Source organism: Dendropsophus ebraccatus, chromosome 8 (genome assembly GCF_027789765.1).
Source record: "Dendropsophus ebraccatus isolate aDenEbr1 chromosome 8, aDenEbr1.pat, whole genome shotgun sequence".
Lineage (NCBI taxonomy): Eukaryota > Metazoa > Chordata > Amphibia > Anura > Hylidae > Dendropsophus > Dendropsophus ebraccatus.
The window spans coordinates 7,193,102-7,215,558 of record NC_091461.1 but is presented as its reverse complement, the minus strand read 5'-3'; the positions used below and the strand labels follow the sequence as shown (position 1 = coordinate 7,215,558).

The window sequence follows — 22,457 nt, the reverse complement described above, 5'->3', positions numbered from 1 at the left end:
TTCTAGAGACTGGAGAACCATGAAAACTGCACAATCATAAGTAAACAGTATCAAAGTCACACTCAGGAGGGAACAAAGACAGTCGCACACTCAGGTGGAAACAGTGACAGCCACACACACTCAGGAGGGAACATCGAAAGCAGCACAAACTAGGGAGAGAACAATGACAGCCACATACTTGGGAGGGAACATCAACAGCCGCACACACTTGGGAAGGGACATTCACAGCCGCACACACTCGGGAAGGGGACATCGACACCCGCACACACTCGGGAAGGGGACATCGACACCCGCACACACTCGGGAGAGAATAGTGACAGCCGCACACACTCGGGAGAGAATAGCGACAGCCGCACACAATGAGAAGGGAACAGCAACAGACGCACATTTGAGAGGGAAAAGCAACAACTGCACACTTGGGAGAGAACAGCGACAGCCACACACACTCGGGAGGGAACAGTGACAGCCGCACACATTCGGGAGGGAACAGTGACAGCCGCACACACTCGGGAGGGAACAGTCACAGCCGCACACACTCGGGAGGGAACAGTGACAGCCGCACACAAATCGGGAGGGAACAGTGACAGCCGCACACACTCGGGAGGGAATAGTGACAGCGACAGCCGCACACACTTGTGAAGAAATAGGAAATGGCACATCAGGAAAAGAGACATTTGTATATCCAAAAGAACAGTGACAACCGCACACAGGAGAACTGCAACAGACTTTTACTAGATAAGGCCTCTGTGTGCTGAGTTACTATATCTTTTAGACCACCTTAAAAGACCTCCCCCTGTGCTGAATGCAGTCAGCTGATTTTTGGGGCTGGGGTCCCTTTAATGGTTGATGCAGTGTATCTCAGCTGAGGATTAGTTATGGCCCTCTCATTTCTTAGGTCCCTCTGTAATGTATAGGAATCATGGCTGCTTCCACAGCCCGGAGGTTCATCGCTTTGCATGTCCTTCCTTTGTTGGCATTGTGTCCACAATCCAATTTTGTAATGTAACTTTTGATAAAGCGTCCACCATCTGCTGGGAAGAAGACTTCATTTGCTTCTGACAAGGAGCCACATGCTCCGGCTGCGGATAATGTGAATTTCCTCCACGCTGGAGCTGGCCCCGTGTCAGTGACTGAGGGTCACACAGAGATCAGATCTGGCTCCTGGAGCCCGGCCATGTGCTCAGGATTCATATAGTGCCGCAGTGAGAGGCGCCTACAGATGAGACCCAGATCTCTGCTATATAACATTATATAATGGCTGCATATTCAGCGCCTTATATACCAATATATCTGATACATAGAAGAGCTCCATGATCGCATCAACCCATCAGACAGGGAGATGCTGACTGACAAAGCACACTTATACTCCAGTAATCCTCAACCTGTTGCTCTTTAGCTATTGAAAAACTCCAACTCCCAGCATGCTTTGGCAGAATGATAGATACCCAATGCTCCTGTGTAGCAGATTCCACCTATATGTTCCAGAAGAGGGCTCTGTCATTCTGGGGCCACCTCCCTGTCATTATAATGCTGCTACACTACACAGTAATGTAACCTGAGGCAGCTGTTGTATGTTAGGTGTGTGTAGAGTTCCTGGGGCACCAGTGTGTGGGGCAGCGGGGGAAGCATTCCAGCCTCAGTGAGAGGGAGACAGCCTGCTACAGGAGCTTCTCTACAGAGAGGGAGACAGCCTGCTACAGGAGCTTCTCTACAGAGAGGGAGACAGCCTGCTACAGGAGCTTCTCTACAGAGAGGGAGACAGCCTGCTACAGGAGCTTCTCTACAGAGAGGGAGACAGCCTGCTACAGGAGCTTCTCTACAGAGAGGGAGACAGCCTGCTACAGGAGCTTCTCTACAGAGAGGGAGACAGCCTGCTACAGGAGCTTCTCTACAGAGAGGGAGACAGCCTGCTACAGGAGCTACTCTACAGAGAGGGAGACAGCCTGCTACAGGAGCTGCTCTACAGAGAGGAGACAGCCTGCTACAGGAGCTACTCTACAGAGAGGGAGACAGCCTGCTACAGGAGCTTTTCTACAGAGAGGAGACAGCCTGCTACAGGAGCTGCTCTACAGAGAGAGGGAGACAGCCTGCTACAGGAGCTTCTCTACAGAGAGGGAGACAGCCTGCGACAGGAGCTTCTCTACAGAGGGAGGGAGCCTGCCTGAGGAGCTTCTCTACAAAGAGGGAGACAGCCTGCTACAGGAGCTTCTCTACAGAGAGGGAGACAGCCTGCTACAGGAGCTTCTCTACAGAGAGGGAGTCAGCCTGCTACAGGAGCTTCTCTACAGAGGGAGGGAGCCTGCCTGAGGAGCTTCTCTACAAAGAGAGAGAGACAGCCTGCTACAGGAGATTCTCTACAGAGAGGGAGACAGCCTGATACAGGAGCTTCTCTACAGAGAGGAGACACCATGCTACAGGAGCAGCTCTACAGAGAGGGAGACAGCCTGCTACAGGAGCTTCTCTACAGAGGGAGGGAGCCTTCCTGAGGAGCTTCTCTACAAAGAGGGAGACAGCCTGCTACAAGGGCTGACAGACTGCTACATGAGCTTCTCTACAGAGAGGGAGACATCCTGCTACAGGAGCTACTCTACAGAGAGGGAGACAGCCTGCTACAAGAGCTTATCTACAGAGGGAGGGAGCCTGCCTGAGGAGCTTCTCTACAGAGAGGGAGACAGCCTGCTACAAGAGCTTCTCTACAGAGAGGGAGCCTGCCTGAGGAGCTTCTCTACAGAGAGGGAGACAGCCTGATACAGGAGCTTCTCTACAGAGAGGGAGACAGCCTGCTACAAGAGCTTATTTACAGAGAAGGAGACAGCCTGCTACAGGAGCTTCTCTACAGAGGGAGGGAGCCTGCCTGAGGAGCTTCTCTACAGAGAGGGAGACAGCCTGCTACAAGGGCTTCTCTATATAGAGGGAGACAGACTGCTACAGGAGCTTCTCTACAGAGAGGGAGACAGCCTGCTACAAGAGCTTCTCTATATAGAGGGAGACAGGCTGCTACAGGAGCTTCTCTACAGAGAGGGAGACAGCCTGCTACAAGAGCTTCTCTACAGAGAGGGAGCCTGCCTGAGGAGCTTCTCTACAGAGAGGGAGACAGCCTGATACAGGAGCTTCTCTACAGAGAGGGAGAGAGACTGCTACAGGAGCTTCTCTACAGAGAGGGAGACAGCCTGCTACAAGAGCTTCTTTACAGAGAAGGAGACAGCCTGCTACAGGAGCTTCTCTACAGAGGGAGGGAGCTTGCCTGAGGAGCTTCTCTACAGAGAGGGAGACAGCCTGCTACAAGGGCTTCTCTATATAGAGGGAGACAGACTGCTACAGGAGCTTCTCCACAGAGAGGGAGACAGCCTGCTACAAGAGCTTCTCTACAGAGAGGGAGAGAGACTGCTACAGGAGCTTCTCTACAGAGAGGGAGACAGCCTGATACAGGAGCTTCTCTACAGAGAGGCGAGACAGCCTGCTACAAGAGCTTCTCTACAGAGAAGGAGACAGCCTGCTACAAGAGCTTTTCTATAGAAAGGGGAGACAGCCTGCTACATGAGCTTTTCTACAGGGAGGAGACAGCCTGCTACAGGAGATTCTCTACAGAGAGGGAGACAGCCTGATACAGGAGCTTCTCTACAGAGAGGAGACACCATGCTACAGGAGCAGCTCTACAGAGAGGGAGACAGCCTGCTACAGGAGCTTCTCTACAGAGGGAGGGAGCCTTCCTGAGGAGCTTCTCTACAAAGAGGGAGACAGCCTGCTACAAGGGCTGACAGACTGCTACATGAGCTTCTCTACAGCTCTACAGAGAGGGAGACAGCCTGCTACAGGAGCTACTATACAGAGAGGGAGACAGCCTGCTACAAGAGCTTCTCTACAGAGGGAGGGAGCCTGCCTGAGGAGCTTCTCTACAGAGAGGGAGACAGCCTGCTACAAGGGCTTCTCTATATAGAGGGAGACAGACTGCTACAGGAGCTTCTCTACAGAGAGGGAGACAGCCTGCTACAAGAGCTTCTCTACAGAGAGGGAGACAGCCTGATACAGGAGCTTCTCTACAGAGAGGGAGACAGCCTGATACAGGAGCTTCTCTACAGAGAGGGAGACAGCCTGCTACAAGAGCTTCTCTACAGAGAAGGAGACAGCCTGCTACAGGAGCTTCTCTACAGAGGGAGGGAGCCTGCCTGAGGAGCTTCTCTACAGAGAGGGAGACAGCCTGCTACAAGGGCTTCTCTATATAGAGGGAGACAGACTGCTACAGGAGCTTCTCTACAGAGAGGGAGACAGCCTGCTACAAAAGCTTCTCTACAGAGAGGGAGAGAGACTGCTACAGGAGCTTCTCTACAGATAGGGAGACAGCCTGATACAGGAGCTTCTCTACAGAGAGGCGAGACAGCCTGCTACAAGAGCTTCTCTACAGAGAAGGAGACAGCCTGCTACAAGAGCTTTTCTATAGAAAGGGGAGACGGCCTGCTACATGAGCTTTTCTACAGGGAGGAGACAGCCTGCTACATGAGCCTTTCTACAGGGAGGAGACAGCTTGCTACAGGAGCTTCTGTACAGAAAGGAGAGACAGCCTGCTACAAGAGCTTCTCTACAGAGAAGGAGACAGCCTGCTACAAGAGCTTTTCTACAGGAAGGAGATGGCCTGCAACTGCTACAGGAGCTTCTCTACAGAAAGGGGAGACAGCCTGCTACTGCTACGGGAGCTTCTCTACAGAGAGGGAGACAGCCTGCTGCATGTACTGCTCTACAAAGAGAGGAGACAGCCTGCTGCATGTACTGCTCTACAAAGAGAGGAGACAGCCTGCTACAGGAGCTTCTTAACAAAAAGCAAGATAGTCTGCTATAAGAGCTAGGAGGAAGACAACCCACTAACAGAGCTGGCCTGTAAGGAGGAAGATAACCTGATATGAAGAAAGAGAGACATTGTGCCACAAGAGCTGCTGTGCAGGGAGAATGTTGGCCAGAGAAGCTGCAAAAAGATAGATAGGAGATAGATAGATAGGAGATAGATAGATAGGAGATAGATAGATAGATAGATAGGAGATAGATAGATAGGAGATAGATAGATAGGAGATAGATAGATAGGAGATAGATAGATAGATAGATAGATAGATAGGAGATAGATAGATAGATAATAGATAGATAGATAGGAGATAGATAGATAGGAGATAGATAGATAGGAGATAGATAGATAGATAGGAGATAGATAGATAGGAGATAGATAGATAGGAGATAGATAGATAGATAGATAGATAGATAGGAGATAGATAGATAGATAGATAGATAGGAGATAGATAGATAGGAGATAGATAGATAGATAGATAGATAGATAGATAGATAGGAGATAGATAGATAGATAGATAGATAGATAGATAGATAGATAGGAGATAGATAGATAGGAGATAGATAGATAGATAGATAGATAGATAGGAGATAGATAGATAGATAGATAGATAGGAGATAGATAGATAGATAGGAGATAGATAGATAGATAGATAGATAGGAGATAGCTAGATAGATAGGAGATAGATAGATAGATAGGAGATAGATAGATAGATAGATAGATAGATAGGAGATAGATAGATAGATAGGAGATAGATAGATAGATAGATAGGAGATAGATAGATAGGAGATAGATAGATAGATAGATAGATAGATAGATAGATAGGAGATAGATAGATAGATAGATAGATAGATAGATAGATAGATAGATAGATAGGAGATAGATAGATAGGAGATAGATAGATAGATAGATAGATAGATAGGAGATAGATAGATAGATAGATAGATAGGAGATAGATAGATAGATAGGAGATAGATAGATAGATAGATAGATAGGAGATAGCTAGATAGATAGGAGATAGATAGATAGATAGGAGATAGATAGATAGATAGATAGATAGATAGGAGATAGATAGATAGATAGATAGGAGATAGATAGATAGATAGATAGGAGATAGATAGATAGGAGATAGATAGATAGATAGATAGATAGGAGATAGATAGATAGGAGATAGATAGATAGATAGATAGATAGATAGGAGATAGATAGATAGATAGGAGATAGATAGATAGATAGATAGATAGATAGATAGATAGATAGATAGATAGGAGATAGATAGATAGATAGATAGATAGGAGATAGATAGATAGGAGATAGATAGATAGGAGATAGATAGATAGGAGATAGATAGATAGATAGATAGATAGATAGATAGATAGATAGGAGATAGATAGATAGGAGATAGATAGATAGATAGATAGATAGGAGATAGATAGATAGATAGATAGATAGATAGATAGATAGATAGATAGATAGGAGATAGATAGATAGATAGATAGATAGGAGATAGATAGATAGATAGATAGATAGGAGATAGATAGATAGATAGATAGATAGATAGATAGATAGGAGATAGATAGATAGGAGATAGATAGGAGATAGATAGATAGATAGGAGATAGATAGATAGATAGATAGATAGGAGATAGATAGATAGATAGATAGATAGATAGATAGATAGATAGATAGATAGATAGATAGATAGGAGATAGATAGGAGATGGATGATAGGAGATAGATAGATAGATAGATAGATAGATAGATAGGAGATAGATAGATAGATAGATAATAGATAGATAGGAGATAGATAGATAGATAGATAGATAGGAGATAGATAGATAGATAGATAATAGATAGATAGGAGATAGATAGATAGATAGATAGATAGATAGATAGATAGATAGATGGATAGATAGATAGATAGATAGATAGATAGATAGGAGATGGATGATAGGAGATAGATAGATGGATAGATAGATAGGACTCAGATTAGACTGACAGATTGATAAATGTGAGAGATAAAAAGAGATGGATTTTCTCAGTTTCCTCTGTTTCTGATCTCCTCGGGATAATATGCATTGTGTGATGAGTCCGTAGGATTTACGACCAGCGTTGCGCCCCTCGCTCTCGCACTTTGCATCGCTCATCCTTACATTCATTTGTATTTGGCTTTGAGCCTTCGCGTCGTTTTATCAGAATTGTTTGGAATAAAACACAAACTTCCCAGCAATAATTTGTCCTCTCAGAGATAAATCACTTTGTGACAATGTGTCAGATCTCCGCAGAGACGGAGATGGAAGCGGAGATAATGATAATCCTGCACGGAAGGAACGTATCACTTCTGCCGCAGAACCTGCTGCTTGGCTAAATACCATCCATTAACCCCTCCCCCTGCGCCGGCCATATGTGGAGCTGCAGGTAAACACCGATGATTCCTGACACCTGTCACTGCATGATATAAGGGAGCGCTCTGCCCACAGTCGCTCCATATAATGATGGTCATATCAATGTGTAAATAACTAGCTACATAGACAAGGGAGAAAATGAGAGCGCTCTATCAAGTCCCATCTTTTCTACTTATAAACGCTTCCTTATAGCGTCCGCCGCCATCTTCTCTAGAATCCATGTCTCTTCTCACACACAATAATATCCTGTGAGCTGTGTGTGCAGCAGACTGGCATTGAGTGCCACAATCCTGGTTATTGCCAATAATTACATGGAAATCCTTCTCCATTGTAGAAGCACAAGTGCTGATACCCATGGGGGAAGTAGGTGACCCGTATCTCTCACCGTACATTTATCAGAATTGGTATGAGACATCCCATCCTTCTTAATGGGGGTTGTAGTTCTAACATGTTGAAAGACAAATGACAATGATAGCAGCGATCCGCTGCCGTCGCTCCGTCGAATAGGAGGCTGCAGACCGCCGCTATACTCTATGGGCTGCCCGGACGTTCTAGCGATCACCTGGGCAGCCGCCCCCCCCCCCCCCCGGACTCACGTAATAACGCCAGCAGCGAGTGGGGAACGAGGAGCAAACGAGCGCTGACAGCTCCTCTCACCCCGTATAGGGTCTTTAGGCCTTGTTCACATGTTCCGTGAAGTTGTCCGTGATCAGGGACAATCTTATAGCCCACTGCTCTTTATTAGGCTATTTACACGTTCCGTTTTTTCACAGATCCGCAATCTTTTCACAGAAGCAGAAGTGTAGTCAAACGACTACAGGACCGAAGACCAAATCCACACCAGAAACGATGAGCGCAGGAGTATATACAGTTTGCACACGGCGGTGCAACCAAAAGTTATCCAAAAGTAGATGGCGTAGTAAATCAAGGTTCATTTATTGCAACGCGTTTCGGCCCTATATTATCTAACATGGGCCTTTATCAAGCATCATGCTTGATAAAGGCCCATGTTAGATAATATAGGGCCGAAACGCGTTGCAATAAATGAACCTTGATTTACTACGCCATCTACTTTTGGATAACTTTTGGTTGCACCGCCGTGTGCAAACTGTATATACTCCTGCGCTCATCGTTTCTGGTGTGGATTTGGTCTTCGGTCCTGTAGTCGTTTCACTACACTTCTGCATTTGCTTCTCCCACCGTCGGTGGTGATGTCCCCCAGTACAGCTGCGGAGTACACCCCTTTATGCTGCATTTAGAGTTGTGCCTAATATTCGCACAACCTACCCAGGTGAGTGGATCCCTGTCAGATCTTCCTTCCATCCACCTGGTCACTTTTTTCTACACAAGGAAGCGCCCCCTGTCTCCCCTCTTCTCATCTTTTCACAGAAGATATAGGACATGTCATAACTGGGGTGAGATCACGGCACGGATTCCACCATGGAAGTCTATGACATCCGTGTAGATCTGTGCGATCCATGAAAAGCATGGATGTGATGTAATTTAATGTGTCATTTAAGAAGCTTAAAACAGATCCTTGAAAGACACGGACACGGATGCAAAACAGATGGTTGATCACGGAGGTAGATAGCGGACTTCATCCACGGTCCTTGAAAGTAGCTTAATGCAGCCTACGGGTCCTTTTACACGCACAGATAATTCGCTTAATTGCTTGTTTAGCGAACGACAAGTGATTATTTTTTTCTCAACAGGCGATTACACGAGAGGATTATTCGGTATAAAAATCGTTACTGTGATTGTAATTGCGTCCGTGTATATTCTGTGACTAGTTCGTATCTGTACACTGTGAATGATGAGTGTTTACACTGAAAGACTTCAGGATGATTAACAATTTTGAGGTCAGCTCTGAAGATGCGATCGACATACGATCGCATTTTTTGTTTGTTTGTAGTTTGATTGTTGGCGCTTTTACACTGGAAGATTATCACTTACATTCAAAAGATTTAACAGTTTTTGCACATTCGGTCGGTGTAAAAGACCCTTAAATTGGATTCTGTATACGGATGCAGACTCTGCGGTGCAGCCTATCACACTGGTCGGCGTGCAGGTGTATCACACTGGTCGGTGTGCAGGTATATCACACTGGTCAGTGTGCAGGTATCTCAGCAGGTGTATCACACTGGTCGGTGTGCAGGTATCTCAGCAGGTGTATCATACTGGTTGGTGTGCAGGTATCTCAGCAGGTGTATTGGTGCGCTCAGAGCTCTGCTACATTGTGACATTTCACCTGGTTTTTCAGCAGATCAGAACTTTCTGCCCTAGTTAGTGAGTCATTTCCTTCCTCTCCGGAGCCGCTGCTGCGTGTGCGCTTGGATACTTAATGCACAAAGCGAATAAATCAGGAGATAATCAGATTAATTGCTCTGCTGTTCCGGGATCTGGTTTGGATTGTGATGGTCTCTGGGACTTTATTAGCTGAAGGCACCTTCTCTGTTTCCCACAGAACAGGCACAATGTGACCGCTGACTGCTGTCATACAATGTCCTCATACCAGGGAGCGACCCCTGATACAACATCGTAATAGTGGAGGACACTGCCCCATGCAGTGCAGGCACAACTTGTGCAGCAGACTGGCATTGATATGTGAATGAATAGTTACGTAGAGAAAACAGAACCAGTCCATCATATTTTCTGCTTGCATCTCTTTCCATATCATCCTCATCCTCTGCCATCTTCTCTACAGTTCATGCTGCTTCTTACACAACAATAATAACCTAGGAGCTTTACATGCAACAGACTGGCATTGAGTACTGTGTTATTATCAATAGTTACACTTCAATCCTTTTCCATTGTAGACGCATAATGTACTGATATTTATACAGAATATATGGCCCAAACGTATAAACTTACTTATTACTGATACAGCCAATCCCAACACAACCGCAACATGACACAACCAGATCGTGTGTTCCCACCCTTACCAGGAGAAGATGTGTAAAGAAACATAGAAGAGTGTTGGCAGCACAAGTCCCCATGCTCCTTCTAGTCCGCCTGTCAGTATTTCTTTTTTTAATGTTTGGATAGATAGAGGTTTATCCCAGGCAGCTAGATTTACTACTACTCTGTAAGTTAAGTAATATCTTCTCATGTGTCTCATGATCTTCCCTCCAATAACCTCAGTCCCTTGTTCTTATGTTCAGTTTCTTCCCTAGAGAATCTTACTTAACCCTTTAACATATATAAAGGTTTCCATCATGTCCTCCCTTTCCCTTCTTCCTCCTTTAGGCTGCGTTCACACTACGTATATTTCAGTCAGTATATGTATATTTCAGTCAGTATATTTCAGTCAGTATTGCAACCAAAACCAGGAGTGGATTAAAAACACAGAAAGGCTATGTTCACACAATGTTGAAATTGAGTGGATGGCCGCCATTTAATGGCAAATATGTGCTGTTATTTTAGAACAACGGCTGTTATATTGAAATAATGGCCGTTATTTACTGTTATATGGCGGCCATCCACTCAATTTCAACATTGTGTGAACAGATCCTTTCTGTGTTTTTAATCCACTCCTGGTTTTGGATGCAATACTGACTGAAATACACGTAGTGTGAACGCAGCCTCAACATATATAAAGGTTTCCATCATGCCCCCCCTTTCCCTTCTTCCTCCTGTAACATATATAAAGGTTTCCATCATGCCCCCCCTTTCCCTTCTTCCTCCTGTAACATATATAAAGGTTTCCATCATGTCCCCCCTTTCCCTTCTTCCTCCTGTAACATATATAAAGGTTTCTATCCTGTCCTCCCTTTCCCTTCTTCCTCCTGTAACATATATAAAGGTTTCCATCATGTCCTCCCTTTCCCTTCTTCCTCCTGTAACATATATAAAGGTTTCCATCATGTCTCCCCTATCCCTTCTTCCTCCTGTAGCATACCAATATTTATACAGCCCATCATACCATTATATATCTATATACAGCCCAGCATGCCAATATATATATATGTATATTATTTATATATATATATATATATGGGAGAGAGCCCAGCATACCATTATATATCTATATACAGCCCAGCATGACATTATATATACAGCATACCATTAGCTTTTCTTACCGCCTGGCTGCATCGGTGACTCATTTTACTAGCAAGTGCAATGCATAAGCTGTCTCCTACTTGTGTTCTTTTGCATATATATATATATATATATATATATATATATATATATATGCAGAATTAAAGGATACCAGTAGAAAAGTATGCTACGTTCAATCCATTGAGCTCAATAATTACACCTCTGTACGAGTACTCGCTGCAGGCCCACTGAGTTTAATGGACTGAGCATACTCTATCAGTGACTACGTATGGTCTATTTTCCATCTTTACTTTGCGTGTTCTGCAGTCATGCATTGTGGTTTTACCAATTTTTTGCATAAATGCACCCCTACAAGCCTGTCGGCTCACATGACCCCTCTTGGATGACTAACTCCTATGTGTCGGGGAAGGATGGGGCACTCACCTGCAGATGTAGTTGGTCTTGCACGCCTCCTGCAGGTTCAGGCAGTTCTGCTTCTCCCTCTCCTCGTATGAACACGCCGGGACGATGGTCTGACGTCTCCGCTCTGAGCAGGCCGTATCCTTACAGGAACAGAACAGCATGCCGTAGCTGTGCTTGGCCGGGACCTTGTCGAAGAACTGGCGCAGGGCTTTGTGGCACTTACGCCGGTTGCAGATCTCATTGGATATACTGTTAGTGCATGGCGTTATGTAGGCCGAGCGATACTTCTTACATGTGTCGTCCAAGTTACACGCCTTCGCTGCGTCTAAGCAATCATTGCCCTTCGAGATGACGGTTTCTGAAAGGATAAGAAAATGCATTGTTAAGAGTGTTATGGCCAATCAATTTAGCAACAGCTGGTGTACAGTATAGATCAGCAATGAGCTGAAAGGAGAAATACAGCGAAAAATTTTATTAAAGTATTGTATTGCCTCCCAAAAGTTATACAAATCCCCAATCCCAGGAGGACTTGTAATTAATGTATAAGTTGTTGTAAAAAGTGTCTTTATTCATAAAACCCCCCTCCCCTAATAAAGTCTGAATCACCCCCCTTTTCCCATTTTATAAATAAAAAGAAATAAACTAACATGTTTTGCATTGCCGCGTGCGTAATCGCACAAACTATAAATTTATTACATTCCTGATCTTGCACGGTAAACGGCGCAATCACAAAGACCCGCCAAGGTGCAAAATTTGCACATTTTTGGTTGCATTAAATCTAGAAACATTGTAATGAAAAGCGATCAAAAAGTCGCATATGCGCAATCAAGGTACCGATAGAAAGAACAGATCATGGCGCAAAAAATGACACCTCAATCAGCCCCATAGACCAAAGGATAAAAGCGCTATAAACCTGGGAATGGAGTGATTTTAGGGAACGTTTTTTTTGCTGTATAAGGTTTAATTTTTTAAAAACCATCAAATAATATAAAAGTTATGCAAGTTGCATATCGTTTTAATCGTACCGACTTGAGGAACATACATAACATGTCAGTTTTTCCATAGGATAACTGGCGTAAAAATGAAAAAACCCCAAAGAAAAAGAATTGCGTATTTTTTTTTTCAATTTCACAGCGCGTATAATTTTTTTCTGGTTTTGCAGCATATTTTACGCAAAAATTCAGCCTGTCATTGCAAAGTACAATTAGTGACTCAAAAAATAAGGGCTCATGTTGGTTTCTAGATGAAAAAATGCAAGTGCTATGGCCTTTTAAACACAAGGAGGAAAAAACTAAAACACAAAAATGAAAATTTGCTCTGTCCTTAAGAGGTTAATAAACATTTTCGCTGGACTTGTCCTTTAATAATATCATCAAAAGTAGACAAGTCACTCTTGCACTGTGGATGTCACTGTTATTGGGCACTGTGGCTGTCACTGTTATGGGGGCACTGTGGCTGGCACTGTTATGGAGGCACTGTGGCTGGTACTGTTATGGAGGCACTGTGGCTGTCACTGTTATGGAGGCACTGTGGCTGGCACTGTTATGGAGGCACTGTGGCTGGTACTGTTATGGGGGCACTGTGGCTGGCACTGTTATGGAGGCACTGTGGCTGGTACTGTTATGGGGGCACTGTGGCTGGCACTGTTATGGAGGCACTGTGGCTGGCACTGTTATGGAGGCACTGTGGCTGTCACTGTTATGGGGGCACTGTGGCTGGCACTGTTATGGAGGCACTGTGGCTGTCACTGTTATGGGGGCACTGTGGCTGGCACTGTTATGGAGGCACTGTGGCTGTCACTGTTATGGGGGCACTGTGGCTGGCACTGTTATGGAGGCACTGTGGCTGGTACTGTTATGGAGGCACTGTGGCTGTCACTGTTATGGAGGCACTGTGGCTGGCACTGTTATGGAGGCACTGTGGCTGGTACTGTTATGGAGGCACTGTGGCTGTCACTGTTATGGAGGCATTGTGGCTGGCACTGTTATGGAGGCACTGTGGCTGGTACTGTTAAGGGGAGGCACTATGGCTGGCACTGTTATGGAGGCACTGTGGCTGGCACTGTTATGGAGGCACTGTGGCTGGCACTGTTATGGAGGCACTGTGGCTGGTACTGTTAAGGGGAGGCACTATGGCAGTCATTGTTACAAGGGCAATATGGCTGTCACTGTCATATGAGCACTATGAATAGCACTGCTATGGGGGCACTATGGTTGTCACGGTTATAGGAACACTGGCTAGCACTATTATGGGGGCACTGTGGCAGGCACTATTACGGGGGCATTGCTGATGTCTATCAGATCACAGAGAACAAATGTGTTATCCAACATTGCTGAAGCTTGTGTAGCTGAGATCCTGCGGCTGAGGATGCAGGCTATCAGCAGCCGCCCCTGCACATATTTCCCAGAGACCCCGATAATGATGGAGGGATGTGCCGGATGCGCCCAACCTCTCATTACTGGTAATTGCATTAATTACACGATTACTGAGCCAGGAAGGTAAATAACAATTGGAGAGATCTGGTCGCTGCAACATCATGAGGCAGGAAACACACACTGAGCAACTATATACCAATAGGAGAGGTATGATGCAAGGGAAATACAGGAGGGAAAGAAGTACCATGTACTGAGAAATTTGAAAGAAGAAGTGCAATGTACTGAGAAATATGAAGGAAGAAGAAGGATGGAAGGAAAAGTATGAGGGAAGAAGTAGGATGGAAGGAAAAGTATGGAGGAAGAGGGAGGATGTACTGAGATGTATGAAGAAGTGCGATAGACGGACAAGTGTAAAGGAAGAAGTGCGATGTGCTAAGAAGGATGGAAGTAAATATATGGAGGAAGAAGTAGGATGGAAGAAAAAGTATGGAGGAAGAAGTAGGATGGACGGACAAGTATGAGGGAAGAAGTGCGATGGACGGACAAGTATGAGGGAAGAAGTGCGATGGACGGACAAGTATGAGGGAAGAAGTGCGATGGATGGACGAGTGTGAAGGAAGAAGTGCGATGGACGGACAAGTATGAGGGAAGAAGTGCGATGGACGGACAAGTATGAGGGAAGAAGTGCGATGGATGGACGAGTGTGAAGGAAGAAGTGCGATGGACGGACAAGTATGAGGGAAGAAGTGCGATGGACGGACAAGTATGAGGGAAGAAGTGCGATGGATGGACGAGTGTAAAGGAAAAGAAGTGCGATAGACGGACAAGTGTGAAGGAAGAGAAGTATGAGGTATGAAGGCAGGAACAAGTAAGAATGAAAGAGAACAATAAAGGAAGGGAAAAAATAAGTGAGGGAAAAGTATTATTGAAGAAGAGAAATGATGAAAGAAATGATATATGGATGGAGTAAATATAAAGGAGAAGTATAAATAAAGCAGAAGAATTAAAATGGGGGATAAAGAAAAGGGGGAGAGGAAGGAAGGAGGAATATAAAGGAGAATGAGGACAGAAGTTAAAGGAGAATGAGGACAGAAGTCGTCTGAAGGCGCAGCACTATGGAGGTAGAACTATAAAGGAAAGAGATGTATGATGACTGAGGAAGGATAAAGGACAGGTATGAGGGAAGACGTATCCTCCTCTATGATTAATGTAATAACGGCACAAGAATCTGCAAGTGTGAATGCCGCCTAACCAAAGCAATGAGATAAAGCGGTGACATGAGTGCAGCGTCTATCAGGGACAGGATGAGAAGTTCATTCATTATGGACCATGTATCTCCTGCTGACGCGGTGCGCTCCGGCCCTGGTCATCATCTATCAGGCGCTGACACGCTAATGCTCTTCCCTGAAATGTAACACCTGATAAATGACATCTGTGCTGATAACGTATCCGAGCCGCAGCTAGATAGAATGTGGTTACAGAGTGAGGGCCAATCTAATATCATAAGAGCCCTGGCGTGTTCATACATCTACACGTCACAGAGCGAGACCTTCACTGTTCATGTATGATCCAATCGTCACAGGATCCATATAACCATCAGGTTACATCACATGTACTACAGTCACATCCTGAGCGCAGCTCTGGAGGAAGACTATAAGTAATACACTCTTTTTGCATTGCACTTTATGTAGATTCTTTCACTTAAGACAGCAAGTAGTGCTCTTTAAAGAAGTAGTTCACAAAAAAAAAAGGTTTTCAAGCCAAATGGCGCCAGAAAGAGTAATTTACTTCTATTAAAAAATCTCCAGTCTTCCAGTACTTTTCAGCTGCTGTATGTCTTGCAGGAAGAGGTGTATTCTCTCCAGTCTGCAGAGTCCCACCATGCACAAAGTGCAAAAACAGCTTGCAAAAATTTCAGCACTGGTGTATGAAATTCCCCACAAAGCCTATTAGAAGTCTGCAGAACATCGCATACAGTGACAAGATGCTTCTTGAGGGCTCTGTATGAACGTGGCGCTGGATCGTCCCCGTCGCGGCGCCATTTGTTCTCTCACTTGGCCTCATTTGATCTCTTCAGACACAAATAACAGAAGCCAAATAGATTCTTCGGATTGTTACCAGTAGGTAGAGAGCCAAGTCCCATCCACCAGCGGCGACAAATAACAGGGGAGGGGGAGACAACGCAGATGGTCACATGGTAAGAAGAGGATAAATGAGATCCACATGGAATGGTAATGGCCGAGAGGACGCTACAGTGCGCTGGGTGTGTACAGCGTGGCCCCCACCAGACCGGTAATTGTTATTTAGCAGATTCATCCCTTGCTCTCATACTGGGGGATCTCCCATACAGGAGAAGGCTGGGCGACAAGTCCTGGGTACTAGATTGCTGGCGTCTTAATAGGTGCAGCCGAATCAGCGGCTCCGGGACACATACGGAATTACGCATAGATATTAGTTCCAAATTATTATATTTAAAGGGAAACTCTGGTGACAAAATAAAAAGCCTATAACATCACCTACCTGTCTGAAACCCATTTGTTTTGTGATTACGTAATTCTCTGTCCTTTCACTACTTCCTGGCTGAGAACTACAATGCCCAGAATGCACTGTTTTCAAAGCCCCTCTCCCCACACCAGTTCCCTGCCTAGAGCTGCTGCAGAGTGTTGCACTACACAGCAGACTATTTCACCACAGTCAGTAAATCTGCAGCACCTGCTGCATTCATTCCTTAGTATATAAAGCAGCGTACCCCAACCTGTGACTGTTATCAGACTACAACTCCCATCATGTCCTGAGTACCAACTGGTGGGGATGTTATGGTGCCTTCCGTAGTTATAATGCAGATGGAATTGTTACCAACTCTTGGCTGTTTCTGGTAACGTTAATCTATGGCGCAAACTATCTCCATTATTTTTAGTCTTTGGAAAGTTTACAATCTGCCACAAAGCGCTGCAGGGCAGAGAAACGTCTAGAAGCCGCAGCATATTCCCCTCCCCACAATGAAGCCATTCATATTTGTGGCCGCGGTGTTCACCAGAGGTCATGGCGGTCTGGATGGGCTGGGGGGGGGGGGCTGCGCCAGTGACCACAATGTATCCGCTTCTTCCTGTCTCCAGACTTCTGCATTACTGGAGCATTAATTGTGGTGGAGGCTCTCGGAGGAGAGATCCGCGTCTGGAATAAACGTTACACTCAGATTCTGCTTAATATTTTATAGGAGAAGAAGCTTTCATGTCGGGGATTACACATGAGGCTACCGATCCCCTTCACACCTCTGGATTTCATCTTGTTATATAGTAGTAGTAGAGATGTGAGCGGGGAAGGGAGGAGGTATTGGTGGTAACTAGCCGGAGCCAATAACCTTCAGCGGAGATTTATCATTTACGTCATATGGCGGTAAACTATTGGCCACTGTGAATAAGCCAGCAACAACTAGTCAAAAAGAGAAAGCGTCCCCCCAACTATGAAATCTGCAGGCAGGCGGTGGTGGGTGTGAAAATAACTAACACGTTAACTACATCACCCGTGCCTCATAGCGCCGCCGCTGGGGTCGTGCAGCTCTGCCAGCTGCAATGTCACAACTCTGGCTGAGTGTTTGCCCGCTCAGCCAATCAGTGACTGCGGCAGGACAACTCCCCAGTCACTGATTGGCTGATCGGGCAATCGCTGAGCTGTGATGTTGCTGGTGCAGGAGGTGGGTACGTGACATACCTGGTTTCCTGCAGATGATGTACGGCAGCGGCAAATGGGATGGGTAAGTTCATTTGCTTGTTATTTTTACACCCCGCCTGTCTGCAGATTTCAAAGTTGGTGGGACATCCCCTTTAATAAGAGTGAAGATTTTCAGAGGCCAATATACCTAAGCTGCTGCAGAACCTCTTTTTTTTTTTTAGCTGTGAATGAGCTCTGTCCTCCACAACCTAGGTGCAGCCCTGCCATGATGACATCACCAGAGAGAAGAAAGCCAATGTGCTGATGTCACCACTCCAGTTTACGGGCTGAGCAGCAGACCACGGCTGCAGTCCTGTGAAATACTGGGTATAATACACCATCTTATGGGCTGAGCAGAGGACAAGGAGACCAGGGCTGCAATCCTGTGAAATACTGGGTATAACCATCTTATGGGCTGAGCAGAGGACAAGGAGACCAGGGCTGCAATCCTGTGAGATATTCGGTATAATACACCATCTTATGGGCTGAGCAGAGGACAAGGAGACCAGGGCTGCAATCCTGTGAGATACTGGGTATAATACACCATCTTATGGGCTGAGCAGAGGACAAGGAGACCAGGGCTGCAATCCTGTGAGATACTGGGTATAATACACCATCTTATGGGCTGAGCAGAGGACAAGGAGACCAGGGCTGCAATCCTGTGAAATACTGGGTATAACCATCTTATGGGCTGAGCAGAGGACAAGGAGACCAGGGCTGCAATCCTGTGAGATACTGGGTATAATACACCATCTTATGGGCTGAGCAGAGGACAAGGAGACCAGGGCTGCAATCCTGTGAGATATTCGGTATAATACACCATCTTATGGGCTGAGCAGAGGACAAGGAGACCAGGGCTGCAATCCTGTGAAATACTGGGTATAACCATCTTATGGGCTGAGCAGAGGACAAGGAGACCAGGGCTGCAATCCTGTGAGATATTCGGTATAATACACCATCTTATGGGCTAAGCGAGGACAAGGAGACCAGGGCTGCAGTCCTGTGAGATATTCGGTATAATACTCAGATACTGACAGGTCTGGAGGAAGAACAGAAGTATAATGTTCACACACTGACCACATATGTGATTCCAGATAATTTTGGCAGGAGACGAGTTACCTGCATTACACACATATGGTGAAAGGAGGAGACAGATTGTGCTCAGCAGAGACTCAGAGCTGGTGGCAGGAGCCAGAAGATCAGAGACGCCCGGCAGGATCCGCTATTACAGAGCAGCACCTCAGTGACGGCCATCATTAATCATCTGTTCAGCGTTTTGTAATAAGATATGGTTAATGCACAGAATGAGAGAAGTGATACTGTGCACTGAGGATTACACCCAGCAGACAGGACAGGAGAAGTGGTACTGTGCACTGTATATATACTGAGGATTATACCCAGCATACAGGACAGGAGAAGTGGTACTGTGCACTGTATATACATTATATATATATATTTATATATATATATATATACACACTGAGGATTACACCCAGCATACAGGACAGGAGAAGTGGTACTGTGCACTGTATATATATATACTGAGGATATCACCCAGCATACAGGACAGGAGAAGTGGTACTGTGCACTGTATATATATATACTGAGGATATCACCCAGCATACAGGACAGGAGAAGTGGTACTGTGCACTGTATATATATACTGAGGATTACACCCAGCATACAGGACAGGAGAAGTGGTACTGTGCACTGTATATATATATATATATATATATATATATATATATATATATATATATATATATATACACTGAGGATTACACCCAGCATACAGGACAGGGGAAGTGGTACTGTGCACTGTATATATATACTGAGGATTACACCCAGCATACAGGACAGGAGAAGTGGTACTGTGCACTGTATATATATACTGAGGATTACACCCAGCATACAGGACAGGAGAAGTGGTACTGTGCACTGTATATATACTGAGGATTACACCCAGCATACAGGAGAGGAGAAGTGGTACTGTGTACTGTGTATATATATATATATATATATATATATATATATATATTGTGGACATGTCACTGGTAAAGTGCTCGAGGGGATGTACATCTCACCCAGGTTGATACATAGTGTGAGATGGTGAGTCCAGGAGGCATCTGTGCTCAGCAGTGTTATGCTGCTGAGCTATTATTTATTATTGCCGGGCCTGGACTTACATGGAATGGCAGGTAGGTTTTGGTAGTGGGACTTGCCATTCCCTCCCCCTCGATCCAGTGTGGGTTTTGGGATCAGGTGAGCTCTGATCCCAATCAGCCTGAGAAGGCAAAAGGTGGGCTCAGTATACAGGTCTCTCTCTCAGCCAGGAGTGAACAGCCTGCATGCTGTTTGGTGAGAGCTGGGAAGACAGCCGCTGCTGGGGCCTGTTCACACCCCGCAAAACTGACCACTGAAGTGCCAGAGAGGTAACCTGCGTTGTTAGTTAGCGCCCAGACGGGCAAGACCTTTTTGTTTTGTTCTTAAAGCACAGTGTTGCTATATTTCTGTTACGGACTGTTTATGCTGAAAATAAACGCCAAGCTGTTGTTTTACAAGTCCAAGTCTGCTGTGAACTGTGTCCAAACACACCATCCCCCGGGAAGATCCCTACAATTGGTGCTGCGGAGCGGGCAAAAGGGTTGCTAGGGGCAACGGTGTGCATCAACTTGACTACAGCTGCTTATGTCCTGGGTGAAGGCTGCGGCTTCACTCCAAAAACAGTCAAGCAACATGGAGGAGATGATGAAGCAGTTAATGCAAGTGAATATGCAGCAACAACAGGCTCTGACAGACGCTAACCTACGCCATGAGCAGGCTAATCGGCAGCAACAACAGGCTCTGACAGACGCTAACCTACGCCATGAGCAAGCATTGGCCGCACAACAACAGGCATTGGCCGCACAACAACAGGCTCAGGCAGCCGCTAAACAGGATCAGGCAGCCGCTAATCTGCGCCATGAACAGGCGATGGCTCAACAACAGAAACTTATTGAGTACCTGATAGCAAAGCAAGAGGCGTCTGCAGGTGCTAATCCCCAGCTGGTGGCAGCAGCCGCGCCAGAGACTTTGTCTGTAAGAAGAGCTGTGCAGCGTGCGCTGCAAAAGATGACTGCTGATGACGATGTTGAGGCCTACTTAACTGTCTTTGAGCGTGTGGCTGAGCGAGAAAAGCTACCCTCCACTGAGTGGGCAGAAGTGATTGCGCCCTATTTAACAGGCGAACCTCAAAAGGCCTACTATGACCTCAGTGAGCAAGAGGTCAAGGACTATGCTCGGCTAAGAGCAGAGATACTCGCCCGACTAGGAGTTACTGCTGCTGTCCGTGCCCGGAGGGTCCGCAACTGGAGCTACAGTCTGGACAAGTCAGCGAGGTCCCAGATGTACGACCTGATTCATCTGGCAAGAAAATGGTTGGAGCCAGACACTTCTACTCCTGCCCAGATCCTAGAGAGGGTCGTGATGGATCGCTACCTCCGTGCACTTCCTGCTGATCTGCAACGCTTGGTGGGACAAGGCGACCCTAAGAGTGCCGACGAACTTGTCAACCTTGTGGAGAGGTTCCAGGCGACTGAGGACTACCTCCGTGATGTTCCTGCAGCACCGTCACCTCCCCGGAGTGCCAGATCTGTGCCATCAGCTGGTAAGAGACTTCCATCTATTGGGGGAGTGTGGAGGGGTGCTGATAGAGGGAAGAGCGCTCAGGAGGTGTCTCAGGGGCAAAAGACTGGTGATGGTCCCCGGTGGCTAAGTGGCCCTAAAAAGGACTCCCTGCCAAGGAGACCAGGCCCTATCCAGTGCTGGAGATGCCATGAGACGGGACATATGTCTGCCCATTGCCCTCTTACCACTAAGCCCATGGAGTGTGGCGCTAGCCGGCGTCAGTCGCTATTTGCGGAACCGTCTTTTGTTGCGGTCACTGGACTAGAGACTGAACCGCAAATCTGCAACATTACTGTAAATAACTTTCCTGTTAAGGCGTTGCTGGACTCAGGAAGCCTTGTCACCCTGGTGCATGCCAGTCTGGTGACTGGGGACTTTGTGCCAGCAAGACATATGAGTGTGGTATGCATACATGGTGATACAAAGGTTTACCCTATAGTACGGGCTAATGTCGGGACTGAACTAGGCGCTGTACAATATGAAGTGGGTGTGGTTAAAAATCTTATGCATAATGTGATATTGGGGCGTGATTTTCCATTGTTCTGGGCTCTATGGGGAAAACAACAATCCCCTGAAAGGAGTGAGGAGACCCCTAAGTCTATTGCATTACCCACGGTAAATGATAAAAATGTACAGGATGAAAATGATGCTTTTCCTTTGCAGGTCCTGGCTGGAGAGGAAGAGGCTCCTCCCACTGCGCAGAATGTTCCAGACTTAGAGGTGTCTAGGGATAATTTTGGTACTGCACAATTACAGGACCCCACTCTCAAAAATGCGAGAGAGCAGGTCACTGTTATGAATGGGGTACCTCAGGAACCAGAAGCTGAGAGAAAGTTTCCACATTTTTCTATGGCTAATGATCTCTACTATAGAGTCACTAAAATTAATGATGAGGTTGTGGAACAGCTCCTGGTGCCTAAGTCGTACCGGCGTCAGGTACTCGACATGGCCCATAATCACGTCCTTGGGGGCCACTTGGGGACAGATAAAACGCAGGAGAGAGTCCTCCA

General features: G+C 46.0%; 1 protein-coding gene across 3 annotated transcripts in view; it reads right to left on the bottom strand.

Moving 5' to 3' along the window:
- The window catches only part of GFRA1 (GDNF family receptor alpha 1), a 161,528-nt gene that overhangs the window by 15,642 nt on the left and 123,429 nt on the right, over positions 1-22,457 (bottom strand). For all 3 annotated transcript variants that reach the window (XM_069979715.1, XM_069979714.1, XM_069979716.1), the window contains exon 4: positions 11,717-12,053. In XM_069979715.1, the coding sequence (XP_069835816.1) occupies positions 11,717-12,053 (337 nt within the window). The remainder of the gene's footprint in view (positions 1-11,716; positions 12,054-22,457) is intronic.